The sequence below is a fragment of the Wasmannia auropunctata genome, unplaced genomic scaffold (assembly GCF_000956235.1).
Source record: "Wasmannia auropunctata unplaced genomic scaffold, wasmannia.A_1.0 LD336049.1, whole genome shotgun sequence".
Classification (NCBI taxonomy): domain Eukaryota; kingdom Metazoa; phylum Arthropoda; class Insecta; order Hymenoptera; family Formicidae; genus Wasmannia; species Wasmannia auropunctata.
In genome coordinates, this window is record NW_012026841.1 from 691,293 (window position 1) to 712,433 (window position 21,141).

Consider the following 21,141-nt stretch of genomic DNA (forward strand, 5'->3'; position numbering starts at 1 on the left):
TGAAAAGGTATACTTGAAACAAAAAAATTTGACAATCCAATATTTTAATTTTTTAACAAAACTGGCAAGTAGTCCGGAGGACCTCATGCTCACTTCAACTGTTCACTGCTCGATTGTTGAGCGATAATTGCCGCGCGTCAACACGTCTTCCTACTGAGGAGATTTCAAATTTTTTTTTACGTCAATATTTGAAACCCCTCCAATTTAAAAAATGCCAAACCGAGAAAGTTTCACTGGGGCCCCGGGACTCCAGTGTGTATATTTAGAATTAAATGAATTTTAGTAAAATCAAACAGAATTTCTGATTATAATAATAGGATTTGGTATTTTATAACTAGAAAACTTTTGACAGACTTATATCTAGTTAAATATAAAATATCTCTATAAAATATTTCTTATACTCAAGTGTTTCCCCGCAAGTTGAAGCAGTACACTGCAGGGTCGCGAGATGGATACGGCGGAGTTCAATTTTTGTATTTAAAAATCACATAGAAGAGAATAAAACATGCAACATTATGATATTTATTCAACAATCGCCAAGAGTAGATTGAAGATGAAAGATATATTTTGACAGTATAGTTTTTAGTTTTGTACCAAAATTAATTCAAGAACCTGATAATTCCTGGAAGTTAAATATAGTGCTAAAAGTGTATTAATATACTCGATTACATAACAAGAAATGGTATATTTAACAGGAAAAAAATTATTCGATCAGCAAGAAACAGGAAAGAATAATTATATTTGTCCTAGTAAATCCTACAAGAATTCTGATTCATCGATTTTCGAACATACTGGTCAGATTTCCAGTTAATGCAGCCAGATTCTTTTTTCAGTGCTTAAGAATAAAATATTTTAAATACCATTGTTCTTTCAAAACAGTTGAGATAGTTGCTTGAAATATTTGATACGTAAAAAATATTTCAATATTTCAAATATTTGATACGTTTAAAAAATGTTTTATGCGAAGAATTTAATACTCAAAACTCGATAACGTGCACTTGATAATCTTTATTTTTCTAAAGAAATAATGTGCGTTTCCTGTTATTGTACACTTAATTGGCGATATTATTTCTAAGATGCTTTGCAAATGAAATTATGAAGTCTTCTCACCTTGCAATATGACGTTTGAATTCAATTTTTTATTATAAAAACTTTTGCATAATGTAAATTATTTAATAATGCAAGTCATTATTGTTTCCGATTGGTAAGTAAAATCATAATTCGCAGACGCAACGAATAGCTAATAACAATAAGTAAAATCGGCTTACGGCAACAAAGTCGGCACGATTACGTCGTAAATCGTTAAATCTACCGTCGAAGAGCGTTTGATGGTGCTTTGATACCTCTGACGATCGTCGCTGCAGAAACATAATGCAGATTGAACGACGATTCGCCATTTAATGGCGATGATATAATCGCTAGGTGCACGGTGCGAACGACCTTGAGGAACGGCGAACGATCGGTTCGTTCTCCCTCGGAATCCTGGTGCACTCGATCGGTAGCTTCTTTCCTTTTTTTTCTCTCTACGCGATGCACTGCGATACACTCGCGATTTCTCTCTTGGCCTTAATAGCACACTCGCCTGATTCTTTCTCCTACCCTTTCTCCGGCGCGACGGTATCGCATTGAAGGTCTTTGCGCGCGCCGGCGCGGGCGATTCGCGTTCTCGGAAAATATAAGCGGATCACGATGGCGATGCAATATGCAAAATTACACATGATGTCACAACGTGTCAATTTAAAATTGATTATTGTGCGTATTTTTCTATTTCAATGTTTCAACGATTGAACTTATCCAGCCAATTTTGGAGAAATTTTATTTTCACGAAATTCGTCGCGAAGAATCGTTTTCTGAAACTTTTCAAGCTATTAACGTTACTAGATTGTGCAAATAAAATATTCGCGTGCAACTTTTTACTTCGTTAAGTTCGAGGTCATTGTCTATCCTACGGGAATTGTGCATTATCAGATATACGATTGCTTTTCGCAAACAAATTCAAGAGAACAAAATTTTATAAGATTTCTCCGCAATAATTTAACACACGATAAATCAAAAAATATTTCTGCAAATTTGTAAATAATTTTTCACAACGCAGATTGTCGCGCAATTTTCAACATAATAAGATAATTGATCGGATTGATGCATTGTGACGTATAAATATTACATGATATATTATGTGTATATCATATTTGAATTTAATATATTAGAGTATTGCGAATTTCTCAATTTTAATATTCATTTTTTGATGATTTTTGTTTTTTATGTCTAACAGTATGGAAGTGCATTGTACTAATCATATACTGCTAAGCCACATTACAAATTGCAATCAAGATCAGACAGATCACACAGATGCAGCATATAGTTTAGTGATGATAGAAATCTCTTTTCACTTTCCAATTTCCTAAAGCTAATTTCCAAGGAAGCACTAGTTATTACGAAATGCTTCATATCTATGTAAACATTAATGCAACAATGTATTTCTCATTACATGACTTATTTTTACCTTGTGCTACTTGTTAATTAAAAACATTTCGCATCGGCAGATTTTGAAGCAGCAACAATTTTAAAAAAACTTTCTAAAGCCAAATGAACTTTGTGTAATGTTATTGTACACTGCATATAATTTGATCGAAGATACGGGCCGGCTGTATGAACTGAATTAATAAAAATAGCTAATTGAATAAAATTCTCACGAATCAGAACTTAAATTTATGATATTGCGGAAAAAACATTTTCAATTAATCTTTATTTTTCTAAAGAAATAATGTGCGTTTCCTGTTATTGTATACTTATATTATTATACGTGCGTATTTTTTCAAAGAATACTTAAGAAAATACTTATATAAAATAGAAAAAAAAAGAAAAAATTATCGTAGCGATCTACAATGCTATTGTAAAAAAATCACCGATTACGATTATACTGGTCGATTGTGTTCACATGGGCAGGCTTAGGTGGCAACATAGTTGCATGCTCATAGTCGAAGCTATAATTATGTCTTTCTCTCGGATGTGCTAGCTATGATTAAGAGAAATGCAAACCGCAAATTTTCTGTTGTACAATATTCCGGAAATGGTCTTTTTTCACTTTCCTCATTCTGATATATCGCATTATAAGGGTTCTTAATCTCATTATATTATATAATATTGCACTTTGATTTCCGCGATTATGCACGATCGATGCGGCGATTAATATGAGGTATGCGGAAAAGAAAAATTTAACAGAGTTTTCTTGTTAGAAAAAAATGTGTGTACTCTTTAAAATTCAGTTTTCTTTTAAAAACGTTATAATTTTACGATTATAATTTTTCGTCTCTAAGCACAAGTTTTTGTATACTTTGAAGACAAAATTTCCCTTGCTGAAGCAAAGGTGCGCAAGACATATTTGAAATTTTCAGAATTATTTTTAATATAATGTGCAATTATAGTAAAAAGTTAAAAAGACGCAGAAGCATGTGACTTGTTTGTATGTGGCAATTATAAAGTTGTTTATTAATAAAAATTTAACTGAATTTTTATGATTAAAGATGTAATTTTTCACCTAAGAAAATAAGTAATTAAATATATTCGCAAATCACATTCTCTGATTTTTAAAATAATTTGATATTTTAAAGATAAAAGATTTTAATAAGTTTGACAAAATTGAATTTGAAAAATTTTAAATTAGAGCTATGAAGTAGCAATTTTACTAAAATTCATATCAAAGTATACTCTATAATTTAATGTCATAAATCTTTTGGATTTTAAATTCCAAGATCTGCAAATTAAAAACAAAATTGTAAATTTCTTGATGGGAGAGGGAGAGAGAGAGAGAGAGAGAGAGATACTCCAGAGAGATACCAGATTATAGAAGAGTGTTTCTCTCTCATTTTCTCTTTTCCGTTTACAGAAGGATATAACGTAAACGTAATCGTGCCGCGAAGGGGTGCACACATGAACTGGATAAGACCATCTGGGGATAATCGTGCGAATTGCATTATACAACTTTCTTAATTCTTGAGTGACGCAACAGCAGCTGTCATTGGCTCGCGAAGAAGGGAGGAGAGGAAGAACCTGGACCGATGCAGTTCCCCTTGGTCATTCCGAAGGAGACCCCACCAACGCCGTGATTGCAACAGCGGTATTCTAATGTTTTAGTACCCCACTTCTTGCACTTGTTCGACCCCGAAAGTGGGAAGCACTTCGGACATACTCCAAACGATCGCGATCGCGGTCGTTCAGTTCTTTGGGAGCATTGGATCACGTGAGAACGATCACTGCGAGATCGAAAGTCATCTCGCAGGTGGATCGGCGAAAATACCCTCTCGAGTATACATATATCGGCCAGTGTGGAGATCGGTGACGGGTCCGGTTCCTTTCTTTTTTCACAACGCTTCTTTCTTTCTTTACGTCGTCCCATCCGCGAAACGGAGATTGTCGCCAATACGAAAATCGAATCGTGCCGCGCGTCGTAATCTTCCTGTGCGTCTCGCGCGATCTTCTTGCAAGAAGAGAGAAGACAACCACAATCCCAGGATCTCGCGTGAGTTCGCGCGAGTGGACGGCGCGAATTGACCTAGGATGAACTAGTGAATCCTATTGTCACGTGATCCCGTGAGTTAAATTCAAAAGGTGAGCCTCCGCGCCGCAGCGATTCCCGTGCAGAACCGTTACTTTTGCAGAAAAGAAAGACACGGAACGCTGCCGTGCTCCGTTCTTGCAGATTCCCCGATTTACCTTCAGATGCAGTCTGCGAAATAATTCAATACGGGAATCGGCGATTATATTCCGTAAAACAACGGCGCGTGTTAGTTTTTGCCGTCACCAGTAGCCACTGACGCTAACTACTACTGCGAGTTAATATTTCCTGAATGAAAGTGAAATGGGGTTTCATATAACGCGCGAGAATTCTTAGCTCCCCGCGCCTGCAGTTTTGCGAGCACCGCGGCGGCACTTGCGCATCATTAAGAGAAATGAAAATAGTTTTCCCGATTTTGTTTGATACAGATTTAACGAGCTTCGCGATTACGACAGGGATTTCACTTCCTCTGTAAGTCATGCTACGATTACTATCTGCAAAGATGTAGGCATTGACATTCGCGAAAAATTTGTACATGCACTTGCACATGCGCGTGTAAATGTAAGTTAATATGAAGAAAGAAAAAAAGATGCGGAGAAAACGTTTATTAGTGAACGCAAGAAAAAATACTTGTTTGGTAGTAGTATTTGTATCAAACTTTCTTTCTAAAAATGAAATAATAAAATAAACGAAAGGAATTCGTTATCAGAGAGCAATTTCTCTTTCTTAACTTTTACCACATATACATTAACGTACATAGATATATAATTATATGAATATATATATAAATATGTATATATATGAATAAATATATGTATAAATATTCAAATAGTAAGGACAAGCGTTAATGAGCCAACGCAGGATGATTTTACTCATATATTTATAATCTTAATATTATTCAAAATATACACAAAAGATATACATTAATTTACTAAGAACTCTGATGTTTCGATCCTAGTTCTTAGTAAATTAATCTTTTATGTATATCTTTTGTGTATTTTGAATAATATTAAGATTATAAATACATGAGCAAAGTCATCCTGCGTTGGCTTAATAACGCTTGTCCTTACTATTTGAATCTTTATTCTTAAAAGCCTTTGACACACTTAATTTTTTAAATATGTATAAATAAATATATATATATATATACATTTATATACATAATTTACGACGAATAAAAAAGCAATAAATTTCACTGCAATTAATAATAATTCCGTTAAAATACATAAAAAAATTGAAACTAGATTTAAAAAATAAAAAAAAGAATTTTTATTTACCTTGACTGTTGGAATGGTCACCAACTATATTAACCTTTTTATTTATGCTGTGTCAGTCGCCGACATTCTTTAATATGATTACTGACGATTTAACATATACAGCACACCGTTACATTTACATTTTACAAAATAAGCTTGGTTTGATGATTCGAGCGGGACAAACGTGCACCGAGTGTTATATCATTATAAAATTTTTTGAACGAAACCTGCCGGGTGCGTTAAACACCTGCAGTGCTTCGTATTCCTGTATCCAGTTTCACCTTTTTTCCAAATTAATTTCGTATTTGGTAATCTTATCTTTTTGTCGAAGTCTCCACGTGGAAGGTTAACTGTATCGTTTCTCAACGGAGTGGACGGCCATTGACGGAGAAGAGAAAAAACATTTATCATTCCTGTATTTAGTAAAAAAAAAGCACAATAAAGTGCTGGTAAACAAAAAGAATGAACATTTTTATTTATTGTACTATTATAAAAATTCAATGCCGCGCGCGTATTTCATTAATCTTCTTGCTATAAAAATAATTCACTTGGCGTGAACGGAAATTCAGCTAAAATAGTCCCGTTTTTAACGTGTTTGCTACAAACTTTTTAGGTCTAACTTCAATTTCTCGCGGAAATCGACTAAAACAATATCATTATAGTTATTTGAATGTAGCGGTTTTTGTGGGTACGGAATGCAAATATCTTCTTACGCAGCTGCTAGTGAAAGTACTAAAGAAAACAAAATGTTTCACATTACGCCAGTGCCTCGATCCGCGCTGCAACTCCGATATTAAAATGTATTACTCTTACAAACTCTCTTCTCCGAGAATGAAACGGATCGAGAGAAAGAAAGGACGGGAATTTATAAAAGATCGCCATCGTCGTTATTTATTTTGGAAAATAATAATAAATAATAATAATTGATTTTTTTTTCACCAATAATTATGTCGCCGTTTTTCTTTTTTCTTTCCGCGTAAAATCCGCGCTCGTCGCGAAAGCGCGATTAGTGGCAATGGATATAAGACATAATTCACGGAAGTAATCTGCACTGATCGTAGATGTAGTAGTATGTTACGAATAATGATACCATTACGATGCTATTGAATTTGTTTCTCTTTCACTCCGTAACTTATTACTGGTGATCCGTGAATAAGCAGTCAATTTTTTCCAGTTAATAAATTATTGTTACGCTGCTTATTTCATGACGTGTTTTGTGGCGCAAACAATTGACTGTCAGACTTACTATATAACTCTTCTACTGCTCTTATCTGCCTCTGAACTTATAACACGGAATTGTGATCAGAGAAAATCATTTTGTTTCCCTTTCGTAAAAAGTTTTGCAGTTTATTGCGTAACACAAGTTTATTTTTGTATCAAATAATCGAGATGGGATTAAAGGGACAATTGCTTTTTGCCGTTTCTTCTCATTCTGTGTTATCGTCGAATCTCGGCTACGCAAGCTGCTTTGCTTCGTTCGGATTTCACATTTCACACTTCTGTTTGTACTAATTGTTACACAGTGTAGAACCCATAAAGCTGGCATGTGTAATCGCGGTCACTTTTACTTTCGTGAAGAGTCCATGTCGAGTAAGAATCGCTTCTTGGAAAAAAAACAAATTAATGCGGAAAAATTTACTTGTAGTAGATTTAGGAACATATGTGCCATTTTTATTTACGTAATTATCACGTGAAGAAAGAAAATGAATAAATCCTTTTTTAATTTCCGTGTTGGATAAAAAAAACAGTGAAAATAATAAGACGCCATTAGGTGAAAATATCAATAATTAAAAATACAATAAGTAAGTAAGGTAGATGGGAATCGGCGTGGTTATTGGTACGCAGTATTTAATTTACATAAAATTTATTCTAAAAGTCAAACGTTTTGACTATCTTTTTTAGCCATCTTCAGTGACAATTTACAATAGTTACATTTAACTCTCGCTCTTAATTTCTTAATGCGTGTGTTCTTCCACATCTAGTGAGTGAGGAAGCAGTTATAAATATCTCCAATAGCTGTCCGTGCAGTTGAAGGGCTGTATCATGTCCTCAAATTTAAATCGGTGTAAAAAAAGGAGAAAATTGACTTACTTACTTATTGTATTTTTAATTCGGGGAATCTTGTTAGGTTTTTATTGTTATCAATAATTAAAGTGGTTTTGTCGCGCGAGTCCCAGTCAAAGGTTAGTCTCTCCATATGACTAATTAATTCAATAAAAACATTTTGCATAGACTGTACGTACGCGATTATATGACAACGTCACACTATCGAGTTGGCATTGAGCGATAAAACCACTTTAATAGTTTGCCAATAAGAAAAACCTTTTAGATGTGATTAAATATTCACGTACGTCTCGCCGGTTTTTTATTTTCGATAAAAAAAAAGATAGAAGTTTCTTTACAATAGAAACCAATTAATAAATTAGACGACAAATATTTGACATTTGTTTTACAATCTTGTAAAAATTTTGAAACTAATACAAATAAAGAAAGGACGAATGTACAACCGCGTTATCATTCCTGATAACAGATTTAATATTATATTGATTATTGACGCGGTGAAAGAATTGCTTGCAGACAATAAATTTCTCCGAGGTTAAAGTTAGCCGCAAGCTAACCAGTTAATTTATCTCTGCCGTATAAAATTGTATATTATTCCTTGTTATTGTCACGATTTTTGCGAAAAAGAATTTTCTGCTCCTCACGGTGGTTTCAATCACACGGAGGTAAAAATTTCCAACTATTAAGTCAATTTGTATAGAGATTCGACTACTTCTCCTTGACTTTGTACAATGCAATTCTAAAGCAAATATGAATTATCATGTAAATATTATATTCCACGATGTTGTACAATTGTAAGAATGTGAATTATCATATATGTATCTCTATGTATACATATATGGGAGGTCGCAGGTGCGTTTCATTGTCAGTGACGATCCCCGATAACGGTACGTCTAGCCGCGCGCACAGACGGATGCTTCTGTCCCCCGCACGTGTGGCACGCACGCGATTGCATGCATGAATGTCGCGAATACCCATTTGCTCTATTGCACGTGAACTTTCGTACGATAGTATATACATATATGTATATGTGTGTATATGTATATACAATATATATGTATATATATATATATATATATATTGACGGTGAAATGGCCGACGGGAAGAAAGCGTAGCAGGAAACCAATGACATGTTGTTACGTTGGTCGACTTAACTGGTAAGACAGCATAAGTGATCCTGAAAGTACGCGGTCGCAAGGTTGATATCGCGAGATCGCCGGAGCTGCGCGCAAGTTATTCGCATTAAGTAAAACGCAGCGGTTCGTCGTATACTTGGAAATTCGAATTAAGGATTGATTTTTTTCGGATATATCATGCGTAAAATTATTTCTCATAAGCCTGTAAAAGAGCCTCATATAAAAGCCGCAGCCGTTCTGTAAAATGAATTATAAAAAAATTGCGTAATTTGGAAATATTTAAATCGAAGAGAATTAATTGATGACAACGCGTATTATGCTCGAGTAGAAGGTCTCGCGATTACGTGGCCGGCGGACGGAATGATATTTAAATAATTAAAAATCATCGGATTGCATCAGAGTTCTAAGAAGCTACTGTTTGCGAATAACACATGAATAATCCTTTGGTAATATCCGGTAATTGTTAATGAAAATGATACTTCAAATATTTTCTTTTAATAATATATAAAATAATATCCAAAATAATTCTTTCCATTTACGTAATGTATAAACATTTGTGAAAAATTACATGAAACGTAATTGCGTAGAACAGTGTGACTGAATTTAAAATAATGCAGAAATTATTGCAAATTTGGAATTTATACCGGAGCAAATATACATATTTACTTAAGATATGATATTTAAGTAATAGTTTTCGGCATTATAATATATGTATTTGATGTACAATATATTTGAAATATGTTAATGTCTCGATGCATTTTTATTTTGTAATGTATTTTAATTTATTCATGAGAAGCGGGGGTTAAATAACGGGGTTAAATAAATCGGAATTTTATCCTATATTTCGTTGTTGCGTACTATTTTATCGAATAAGACTTTAACTTAGTTTTATGACTTAGTTCTTGCATAACTATAATTTATCTCTAAAATAAAGACGCCTTGAAAAGTTCCTAAATTTGTATAAATTATCAAATTTATAAAAGAAAATATATTCCTTATTTGTGTTGATATTTAATAGAAATAAGGAATATATTTTTAATAGAAACTCTGTCTCTATTTTAACAAAATAATTTCTTTACTATCCGAGATCTCAGATAATCGGCACACTGGAAAATGGCGCGAACAAGATTTCGAACAAGAACGACTAAAACGGTGAACGCAACTGCAACTTTGCGAATACGACTTCGTTGTGCAACCAATTTCTCCATCGTTTTTCCATTTACCAGGAACAGCTACTTGACATTGCCTGCATTAGTTGAATATGTAAATTATCGCCGTTAGCTCTTGTATCAGGTCGATTGAACATTCCAGGGATGGAAAATTAGTTAAAGTTCACTTAGCCATAACGTTTATGGGAACAATCTTAGCTTTTTTTCTCGCGTAAATTAATTAAACTATTGTATACACGTACATATATTATCGGGATCGTATTAATTTTGAAGTGTACAATTGTATAATCAATTATTTTTTGACATTTATTATACTGGCTGTGTCAAGTCCTCCTCCATTCACCATTTTTACGATCAACCGGTTTTATCTTCGGTTTTTTTTTCACGGTGTATTGCAGATAGTGCCATTCGTTATGTCTTTCCTCTGTCATAAAATTGCAACGTGTGAACTATTGCGCCTTTCTATTCACTCTGTTTCCGCAGTCGAAAGATATTGCGACTCTATAATTTGGTAATTGCGCTGTCACGAAAACAGGGTCGGTATCGATATGATTTTTGCGTGTGTATGACAACGGCAATTATCCGAAACGAGTTTTTCCCAGATTGCAATGCCGAAGTTCTCAATAATTTTCGATAGACTTTTTTTTTGTTTTAAGTTGTGTTTCTTTCGTTGATCATTAAAGGCCAATTACAGTGCCAGGATAAATGCCGTTTCGTTTTAAGCGTCTCGTAAACCTTGGGAACGATATTGCACAATGAGAACTGGCAATTAACGATAAATCATTTGATAATTTTTTGATCTCAGTTTAATAATCTCCCCTCGAGATGAATTGTTGCAGCGTGACGATGCGTATTCGTCAAAATTGACAATGGCCGATTTTACGGCCGTGAATTACAGCATAACGCAATACTGCCATATACGCACTGCCATTTCCACAGCGAGGTGCTGCTGTGTAAGTGGCGATGAAATCGTGCGTTTAAGCACCTATCAAAAGACGTTAGTATGTACAGAAAGAAAGAGAGAGAGAGAGAGAGAGAGAGAGAGAGAGAGAGAGAGAGAGAAAGGGAGGGAGGGCTATTAATAAAACGTTAAAAATGAGCGGCACAATGAGATGCTGTCGAAAGAGTTTGCATGAAGTAAACGGTCTTAAGTACATGGAAAACTCTTGAAAAAGGTCATGTAGAATTTAGATATGAGAGCGAAAGCAAGAGAGTGAGAGAAAGAGAGAAAAAGAGACAAATCTTTATTCTAAGATTACCTTAAGCTAATAATAGTCTGCGTGTAATAAAAGGTCTACGACTTATTCTTAACTTCTTAATTGCGCTCGGAATATGCGCTTTAGAAATACTAGTTAGACAAACTGGAATTAACGTACATTTAATTACACTGATTGAATAATTAGCATTTGATATCTTAAGTAGAAATCAAGATAAAATAATCGTGCATTTAAATTAATTTGTACAGCCTCGCGCCAAGCAATGGACGGTGGCGCATTTTTTATCGCGCCCGTTGACTTGTCGATCGTGAATTACTCAAGCGTTACTTAGCAACGCTTATGGTATGATACTGCAAAATGCAAAAGCGAGGCTCTTTTCTCTGCTTTGTTATCGTCACTATCTCAAAGAGGTATGTACTGTATATGTATACGTGCAATCAGATGATAGTTATTAAGATGGAGATCGCGCGTGCGATCATTATCGAGAGATGAATATTGCGCGATTTCCTGCTGTCGCAAGTGGATTCCATGCCGTCCGCCGTCCCTGAGTACAACATCGCTGGTCAGTAAACTCGCGTCGTGTCGCGTCGCGTCGCGGTAGACAGAGCAAACGCGTTCTATGAGCGAAAGGTGCATGACTTACTTGGCGAACCGGTATTCAAGCCCTCCGGATCGACGTGGCATAGAAACGCACCGGACAGGAAGAGGAGCCGGTAAAGCTCCTAGTGACACACATTCGCATATTCTAACGTGCATTTCTTGTCTGCAATGGAGAATTATTAGAAATTGAAGTTGACGAAATTGAAACTTTCGTTCCCCTATACTTTTCCTTCATTCTGCGTTAAGCTGCAGTAGTTCCATGTTTATTGTTACAACGTTTATTTAATTATCGCACAACATTATTATTGCAATAATGTTATGTGTTTGACGAGTTAAACGAAAGGAATGATTTTTTTTTTAAATATGCCAGCCAATGCTTTTGTCATCGAAGTAAAATAAAATTACTTTAACAAATTTAATTCTGCGCCGTCAGGATTTCAGCTTAACTTGAAATTTTTTAGACTTTAAGAAAATTAATTTAAAAAAAATTAATCAATTTTTCTTATTTAGTCTTTATAACTTCTTCTCACGTTGTGACTTGTGATTTCTTTTTCGGGCGATTCTGAAAATTCTTGTTCGAAATTTTTTAAGTAGTGTGACATTAATCTTATTTGCGTAATCAGTTTATACTGCACTGAATTGTGCTACACTTAATAATATTGCACGTAACAGTGCATAAACATATAGACACTCATATGTGTATTCAATATAAGACAACCTGTCGTCAATGACTGTGAACGTTAGTAACACGATCCGCTATTAAAAGACCATGAACGCATAATTGATCATTGATACCGCGGCTCGTATAATTTATTCATAATTTGTGCATTGATACAATTTTCCACCTGAATATTCATAGAAGCCGATTCTTATTGATGAATCGACTTGTACGCTTGTGTACGCACAAAGAACAAATATTGCAGAAAGAGTATCGTTTAGGAAAGATCAACAGAAGCAAGAAGAGTCTTCTGCAATCATTTATTTTTAAACCTGTTTCATTAAAATTGTTGAAGAAAAGTATATATATAGCTCTATTCTTGACATATACTTTTAAATTTGGCAGCAGCATTTCGGTGAGGAATTTTTGAGAGATAATTAATTTCTCAGAGTCATTCATTGACCGTCAGATAGATTCCACATATAATTTGCATTGCAATGAGATTACGATGATAACATAATATATGATGTGTCCCAACTCTAATTTGCCTGTCATCACGGACGTAATAAGCGACGAATGCCGAGAGATACGATGACGGTATAATCCCAGAACGTGTAACGTTCAATTATTCAAATCACATGAGAATTAATGAATCGCGACAGCAAGGGAAAAAACGGAAGGGAAAAAAGGCGAGCAATGCATTTGTATCACGGAGAGAATTCTTTAAAAATTTACCCTGAAAATTTTGTTAATCGTGGGACAGCATGGTATTTCGACAAATTTTACTGTACACTACAATAAATTGTACTATGCACTACAATAAATTTGTGTAGTATATGTATATTGAAAAAAATAATAAAAATCATATAAAATTCGTCAAAATATCATGTAGTCCTACAATTAACGTGATTTACAGGGTAAATTTTAAACTAAAATTCTCTCCGTATGTACTATTCGTAAAATATACAGTGAACAAAATGGTGCAGAGAGAGAGAGAGAGAGAGAGAGAGAGAGAGAGAGAGAGGAGAGAGGAGAGAGAGAGAGAGAGGGAGAGGGAGAGAGATAAAAATCGGAACGAGAGTGCCGGCAATACGCGGGAAAAGCGAAACAGCGGAGGAAATACGTGTCGCAATAGGAGGTGAAACTGCAGTCGGACATTACGGACCTTTGATGAGCGATAGGTACGTGCGTGTGTGATGCACGCGACGTCGACAACGCCGGTGTTGGGAGCCGCATGTGCGACGGACGCGCGTGTACCCCCGATACACGCACACGGATACTCTAAAACGAGTGGATGGTACGTCGCAATTGCCGTTAAAAGGACAAATCGCCGCGACGACGGCGACGGCGGTTTCGCAAGGTGAATTTATTGGCGGTCATTTGCATGGTCCTGAAGCAATTGTTGGTTTCTGCGGAGTAGGTCGTGTACCGTTGGAAGACAAAGGGTACCTTCGGCGGAGGAGCAGAGCGTTTAGCGGTTAATATTATGTAAAACTTGACGAGAGACGATAATTTATGCGTCAACGGAGTGCTATGCGAGATAGCGATAATAGAGGGATGTCTAAAATGTATGTACATTGCAAAACGGCGCGTACCCTTTTCGCGTATGCGAAAAATAATTGTCAGTTGTTTAGAGTGGAATCAAATCAGACGTTTATCTTTGCTCTTTACGACCGGGCAGGTGTATATTATAGTTTGATATGCATTATTCGAAAAAATAAACTAGTGAAATTATTTACATTTATGATAAAAATTAGAAAAATTAGAAATTAGATAAATTATTTAAATTTAGGGTGATAATAGAAGAGAGATTAAATGTAAGAGCTAGATAAAACTAAAATAAAATAAATATGTGTTTTCATAGAATGGTTTCTGCGTCAATCAAATACAATTTCTAATTCAGTTGTAACGCAAATATAATAACAGAAATAACGTAGCTTTTTTCGTAGCTTCAGTTCGTATGTAATCAATTATCACATAAGTACATCATTTTATCATTTTTTATGTTAGTATGTTATTACATACAATACATGTTATATCATTTTTTATGTTAGATCGTTTGGGTGAAGCGATTTTAGGAGAAAATATTTCTGAGAATTCACAATTTGCAGGTAAATATCGCAGTTAATGAATTATGAGACGAGAGAGAGAAAGAGAGAGAGAAAGGGGAGGATAGAGAGAGAAAAAGAGAAAGAGAATTAAGTTGGATGAGTATGACAGCTGTGAAAAAGAGTAAGTTAAATTGTTGAAACATGTAAGGTCTGATGATACCATTAAAACCGGTTATCTATGTCCTAAAATGAAGTGTACATTACGTAAGAACTTTAACGACGTTGCACCGGCCGATCTCCCGGGAGCCATTATACAATTGATGTAATGTTCAGTTTTACGACATAGAAACGAGGCGAAATTTTACGATTTCGCGATTTTCATAAGTCGCGATTCCAGTACCTTCGGATAATAAGAGCGAGCGACACTCATGAAAAAATCGCGTTGTCGCACGAAGATTTGCGTTAATCGATGACTCATGCGCCTATTTTAATTCGACAGCAATAATTAGATCAATTTAGATCAAGATATGACATTACATTCTATTCAATTTTTTGGATTAATTTACAATTAAATCAAGATATGACATTACATTGTAGAATTTACTTGTTGCTAATTACGCATTGAATTTTTACAATGGACAACACGAAGAGATGCTTATGCCTGATATGATAGTTAACTCATCACGCTCAAAGCGCACAAAAATATATACCGCGAGATTTACAAGATTATATGAAAAGTGCGCTGCTAATGAAATGAAGATGTTTGTAAAAGATCGTATACGTGCGCATATACAATTATGAAGAAAATTTATACGATATTAAAAAAATTTTATATGATTTTCAAGACCTACATATTAAGAAGATTAAGAATGCGATAATGCGATAATCGTGGATTGTGACGTTAAAACACAACAATTTGAGTCGCTCTGTACGCGCGATTCATTTTTCATTATTAAACGAAGAAATTGTAGGAAAATGTACTCTTTGCTCAACCGCGTAAAAAGTCAAATATAGACTTTTAGGAACATTGGTAAGAAAGAATTTTAGAAAAGAACATCTGTTCAAAACACATTTGAAAACACATTTCTCTCTTTACTTATTTTTAATTATATTTATTATTAATTTAATTATAATTATTTCACATTAGTTTAATTATTTACGGTAATTTTTTAATAATTATGCTAACAATAAGTCGAAATTCAAAAAGAGGTTTTAATCAGCAAGAAACAAGCAAGTTTTTTTTAGCGAAAAACGTAAATACGAATGATTGTTCTCAGAAACGGTGTAAAGTATTATAATAAAAGAAATGTGTACCACAGAGTTTTCCAGACGCTTTGCATATTTTACGAGTAATTGGACGGTGGAAAAAAATGCCGCGGCTAGAGACTGAGAGAAAGAAAATTCGAGAGACGGCGTATTTCACCATCTCCGTCTGAAAATTCATTGCGTACAGAGATATTCGAGGGATAGGTCTCCTCCAAAGGAGATCGCTCGTGCGTAGTGGTATCATGCTTAATCAAGGTGGCTGCTAGTTAGTCGTAGTCGAACCACTACGGTAATCACACCGGTCTTTTCTTTTTTTCTTTTTCGGCCACCGCGCTCTCACTCTCCCAGTGAAAAGTCCGGCGTGTGCAGTTAGTCGCCGCTCGCATCGGCAGTGCTTCCACTTGATTTCGCCGCGCGCTGTGGAAAGTCGTATACGTGTTCAAAGTGCCCCCGCGGTTCTCTGTTATCCGAGGCGGATAATGGTACTAACAGCGTCAATAATCAAGAAGGAGCCGAACGCACGCCGGGCTGCAAGTACGAAAGTGTGTCGGCGCTCACGGAAGTCCGATTTAATCGCGGGGGAACAGCATTATTAAACCCGTTGCATCGTATAATGACGATTGTAGGGATAATGCGATCGTAGAAGTATCCACGGTCTATCATTCACCGATGATACGGTATACCCCACATGCTGCTTTCGATAACAAACGATTGTGTGGAATGATTGTATGGACTAAAAAATTCTATAACGTGGAGTAAATGTATATAAAGGTATACTAAACAAATAAAAAAAGAAAAAGAAACGAATTAAATTGTAATAAAATAAATTAAATATATTTTTAATGGGATTTTTTCTAAAAATAAAAATAACAGATGCAAGATGTATCGCCGATTAATCGGTAGTTAAATATGTAAATAAAATTGAAAAATGTTTTGCGGTGTCTCTCTGCAAAGTCTATAATAGCGAATTTGATGGACGTATTCTAATGCGTTCACTCTGCACATTAAAGCAGCTGTTACACTGACTTAATCTGACAATGAGTGTAAAAGTGAAATATTTCATATTGTGAAATACATGTTTTACTTAGCGGCACAATAAAAGGATTAAGACTTTTGCGGTTAACCCATTTCTTATATATTTGTATTAAACATACATATTTATGTACGACCGCGGTTTTAACGTGCGCACCGAGTGCGCACTAGTGCGTTCAACCGAATTCGCTTTGGAGGAATGGCTTGTTTATGAAAGACCGACGAGAGATTGACTTGGCGCACGCGAGCTAGGAGTAAACGCACGGACGAATAAATCCGTTGTCGTTCTCAATGATATCATCGAGGGGAAAAAAAATTCCCGGTGTCTATGTTAAACATACGTGATTACACGTATTTTTCGAACGGTGTAACATTGCCATTGAGCAAGTAGCAATGCGAATCTATCATTAGAGGCTGCGAAAATGAACAGGTGGTTGCGATGCCTTATTTTTTCCCCGCCGTTCTGACCACATCGGATCATTCCAGACATGTGCGAACCGGTTCGCGCACGCGGATTTGTCGAAAGGATGCGGATTTCAGCAATCGGTAAATCGCGCATCTTGCGCAAGGGAACGCCACGTTAACCCAATTAGGGCCTCCGCGAGTTTAATGACGTTATAAAAGCAAGAATTTGTTTTTATGACGAGTCCGACGTTTTATTTGCGAATAAAAATACCACACAAAGATATGTGGGATTTATATGATAAAACTTATCGGTTTGTACGTACAACGGCGACGCTAAACGCCCCCTCGAAACGCATGCATGCGTCGCGACTCATATTTATTTGTATTTATCTTAGAAAACGGAGCATAGACTCTTTGAATTAGGCGTTACTGCCATATAAATTATAGATATTAGTATGCTTAATAATGTTCTTTTTTATCCACAAACTGTTTTGAATGAGTAAGAATATATAATTAAATCAATTTATTCACGACAGCGGGGAAACTTAATATACGCAAAGTAATGAAACTCATAAAATCGTGTTTCCAGTTGACTTCCCAATGAACGTCACCGCGCCAATCGACAGGATGTCTAACATCTACAACAACTCCGTAGTGCGATACTGGCAATTTCTGTTCCACGATTTATCCGGTAAGCTTGCGTTATATACGAGATATCGACATTCGAATTGGATTCTGATTATGTGCTGTCAATAATCGAAACGATACAGGTTGACGTGTAACTATTTTGATTTTACATATTTTTCCTTTATTTGATTAATCTCATAATGGTTTCTCTTACTTTATCATTCTTTAATCTCGTAACTTTCGAGGATAACTTCATTTGCTTTCACTTGCTTAATCTTCTATCAACAGTGTAACTAATTATGAAAATGCAACTCAGAATTACAATATAATCTATATCGTATGAAAGTTTATTTTAAAAAATTACAACAACAACGAATAATGCGTCTTCTAATAGTGAATACCAATTATTTAATATTTAACAAAAAAAAGAACGGAATTTATAACAAAACTTTGATAAAAAATAAGGATTACGTCAAACTGCGCTTTTGTTTTTGCGTAAACAGTTATTTTGAAATTTATTCAATTAATATTATTTATTCAAATAATCAATATTGGATTTAATTCCTTCCAATTAGTTAAAACTAAAGATAAGTATAGGTATAGATACAAATAGAAAAGATGCATTAATAAAATCGAGCACGAAAAATACTTCATCACTCTTTTATCTCTTTACTTTTGAGGATAACTTCATTTGCTTTCACTTATTAATTTGGTATCAGCAGTATAACTAATTATGGATATGCAATTCAGAATTACAATAGAATCTATACAACATGAGAATCTATTTTAAAAAATTAAGAAGATACCACGACGCGTCTTCTAATTCAGTATATCAGTTATTTAACAATAAAGAAAAAAACGTATTTTATAATTCAAAAAAATTTGATAAAAATAAAGATTACGTCTTTATTTGTACGTATACAACTTAATTTGAAATTCATTCAATTAATCATTTAATTTCAGATCATCATTTATTTTCAGATATCATTTATTTTCAGATAATCCATATTGGATTTTTATGTTAATTCCTGCCAATTCGCTAAAGACAAGTATAGGGATAATCGCAAATAGAAAAGATGCATTGATAAAACCAAGCACAACATACAAATCCGCATATCCGATTTCATAACTCTTTTATTGTGTATAAATTTTTTTCAGATCCTCGAACCAGGGATTGGTTTCTTATATCGTCACCGGTACCCGGCCTCAGTATCTTGATCGGCTATCTCTATTTCGTATTGTCATGGGGCCCGAGAAACATGGAACACCGGAAGCCGTACCAACTAAAAAACACTCTAGTCGTTTATAACTTTTTGCAGATTCTTCTTAGCACATGGCTATTTAATGAAGGCATGGACGCCATATTTTTCCATAATTACAGCTTCACATGCGAGGGGGTGGATTTTTCGTACAAACCGTATCCTCTAAGAGTATGTAAAATGCTGCATAAATGTATATCTCTAAGTTTTCAGTATTGTTATAAATTTATAATATTTATTTTATAATTTTTATTTATAACGTTTAAGTTAAAATATTTATAACTTAAATCTCCCGATATTTCACGTTGTTTTACTCACGTAACTTGAAAGATATCGCTAAACGTGTATCTCTAAGTTTTTAATTCCCGGGACAAAGTTTTTCACATAAGAAAGTTTTTCATATAACAAGTTTTGCATATAATTATATATAAAAATATATAATTATATGCAAAATATGTCCATATATATCTATACATATGTTTTTCTTTTGTAAAATTATTCTTTAATACAAAAAAATGATAATAATAAGAAGGAAACATAAAAAATAATTAAAAGAATAATTTTTACATTGTTTTTTTTCAAAAAATCAAGTTTGAAGAAATGAGAAAAATTACTTATATAAAATTATACATAAATGATTAAAAAAATATATATATATAATTATATATGAACAATTTTTTATTATTTCTTAAAACTTGATTTTTTGTAAAAAAAACAATGCAAAAATTATTCTTTTAATTATCTTTTATGTTTTCTTTTTATTATTATTATTTTTCTTGTATTAAACAATAATTTTGCAAAGAAAAGAAACATATATGGATATGTATGGACATATTTCGCATTGAATTATGTATAATTATATATAATTATATATTTTTATATATGTTTATATATATATATATATATATATATATATATATATATGTTTCATATAAGACATATATATTTTTTCCCGGGTTGTTATAAATTTATAATATTTAGCTTATAATTTTTATTTATAATATATTCAAGTTATAATATTCATAACTTACAAATCTCGACATTTTACGTTGTTTTACTCATGTAACTTGAAAGATATCGTTGTCTCGTTATCTTCCCGGTTTGAATGTGAAATATTCTCATTTGTTCAAGACAATATCGTAAATTTTTCTAGCGCGATAAGAAGAGAGGTAGAATGTGTCTGCCAATTGACTTTTCGTCATCCGTTTCCTGCACGACATTCGTTTACAGGTCGCAAGAGGCGTTTACATTTATTTTCTGGCGAAACTCACAGAGCTCCTCGACACGGTGTTCTTCGTATTGCGCAAGAAGGAGAAACAAATCACATTTCTTCACATGTACCATCATACCGTGATGCCAATGATATCGTGGGGCGCTACGAAGTATTATCCTGGTGGCCATGGCGTCTTCGTAGGTACGTCGAAGTAGACTGCAGTGAAATATAATGATCCAATTTCCTTTTTTTTTTATTTCTCTCTTTGAACATTTTCGTTGTTTTAATGAATCGAATCATACGTGACTCACGAATACATGATTCGATATGTTGCAGGAATTATGAATAGCTTTGTGCACATCATCATGTACACTTATTATCTTCTGGCAGCATTGCTACCTCACCATCAGCAAAAACGGTATCTCTGGTGGAAAAAGTACATTACTACCCTACAAATGGTACGTAGCAAATGAACTAGTGTTCAGGGACGGAGACTTTTGACTTTTCTGGGTATCATCCAAGCGAGGAAAGGGGGTGGTTTCAATAACACACAAATATTTTATCTTTTTTGTTGTATGTGCGAAATATATTTTCTACATATATTTTCTATTTTAAATTTCTTTTTATATATTTTCT

At 34.2% G+C, this 21,141-nt stretch overlaps 1 protein-coding gene across 3 annotated transcripts in view; it reads left to right on the forward strand.

Annotated features, from left to right (window-relative positions):
• LOC105451612 (elongation of very long chain fatty acids protein AAEL008004) overlaps nucleotides 1-21,141 on the forward strand; it is a 70,944-nt gene that overhangs the window by 45,547 nt on the left and 4,256 nt on the right. For 2 of the 3 annotated variants that reach the window (XM_011692182.1, XM_011692181.1), the window contains exons 2-5: nucleotides 17,996-18,097; nucleotides 19,192-19,463; nucleotides 20,523-20,706; nucleotides 20,842-20,963. In XM_011692182.1, coding sequence (XP_011690484.1) covers nucleotides 18,007-18,097; nucleotides 19,192-19,463; nucleotides 20,523-20,706; nucleotides 20,842-20,963 — 669 coding nt within the window. In that variant the 5' untranslated portion in view covers nucleotides 17,996-18,006. Of the gene's footprint in view, nucleotides 1-4,217; nucleotides 4,609-17,995; nucleotides 18,098-19,191; nucleotides 19,464-20,522; nucleotides 20,707-20,841; nucleotides 20,964-21,141 lie in introns of those variants that run through there. The other variant, XM_011692180.1, reaches the window with a different exon arrangement.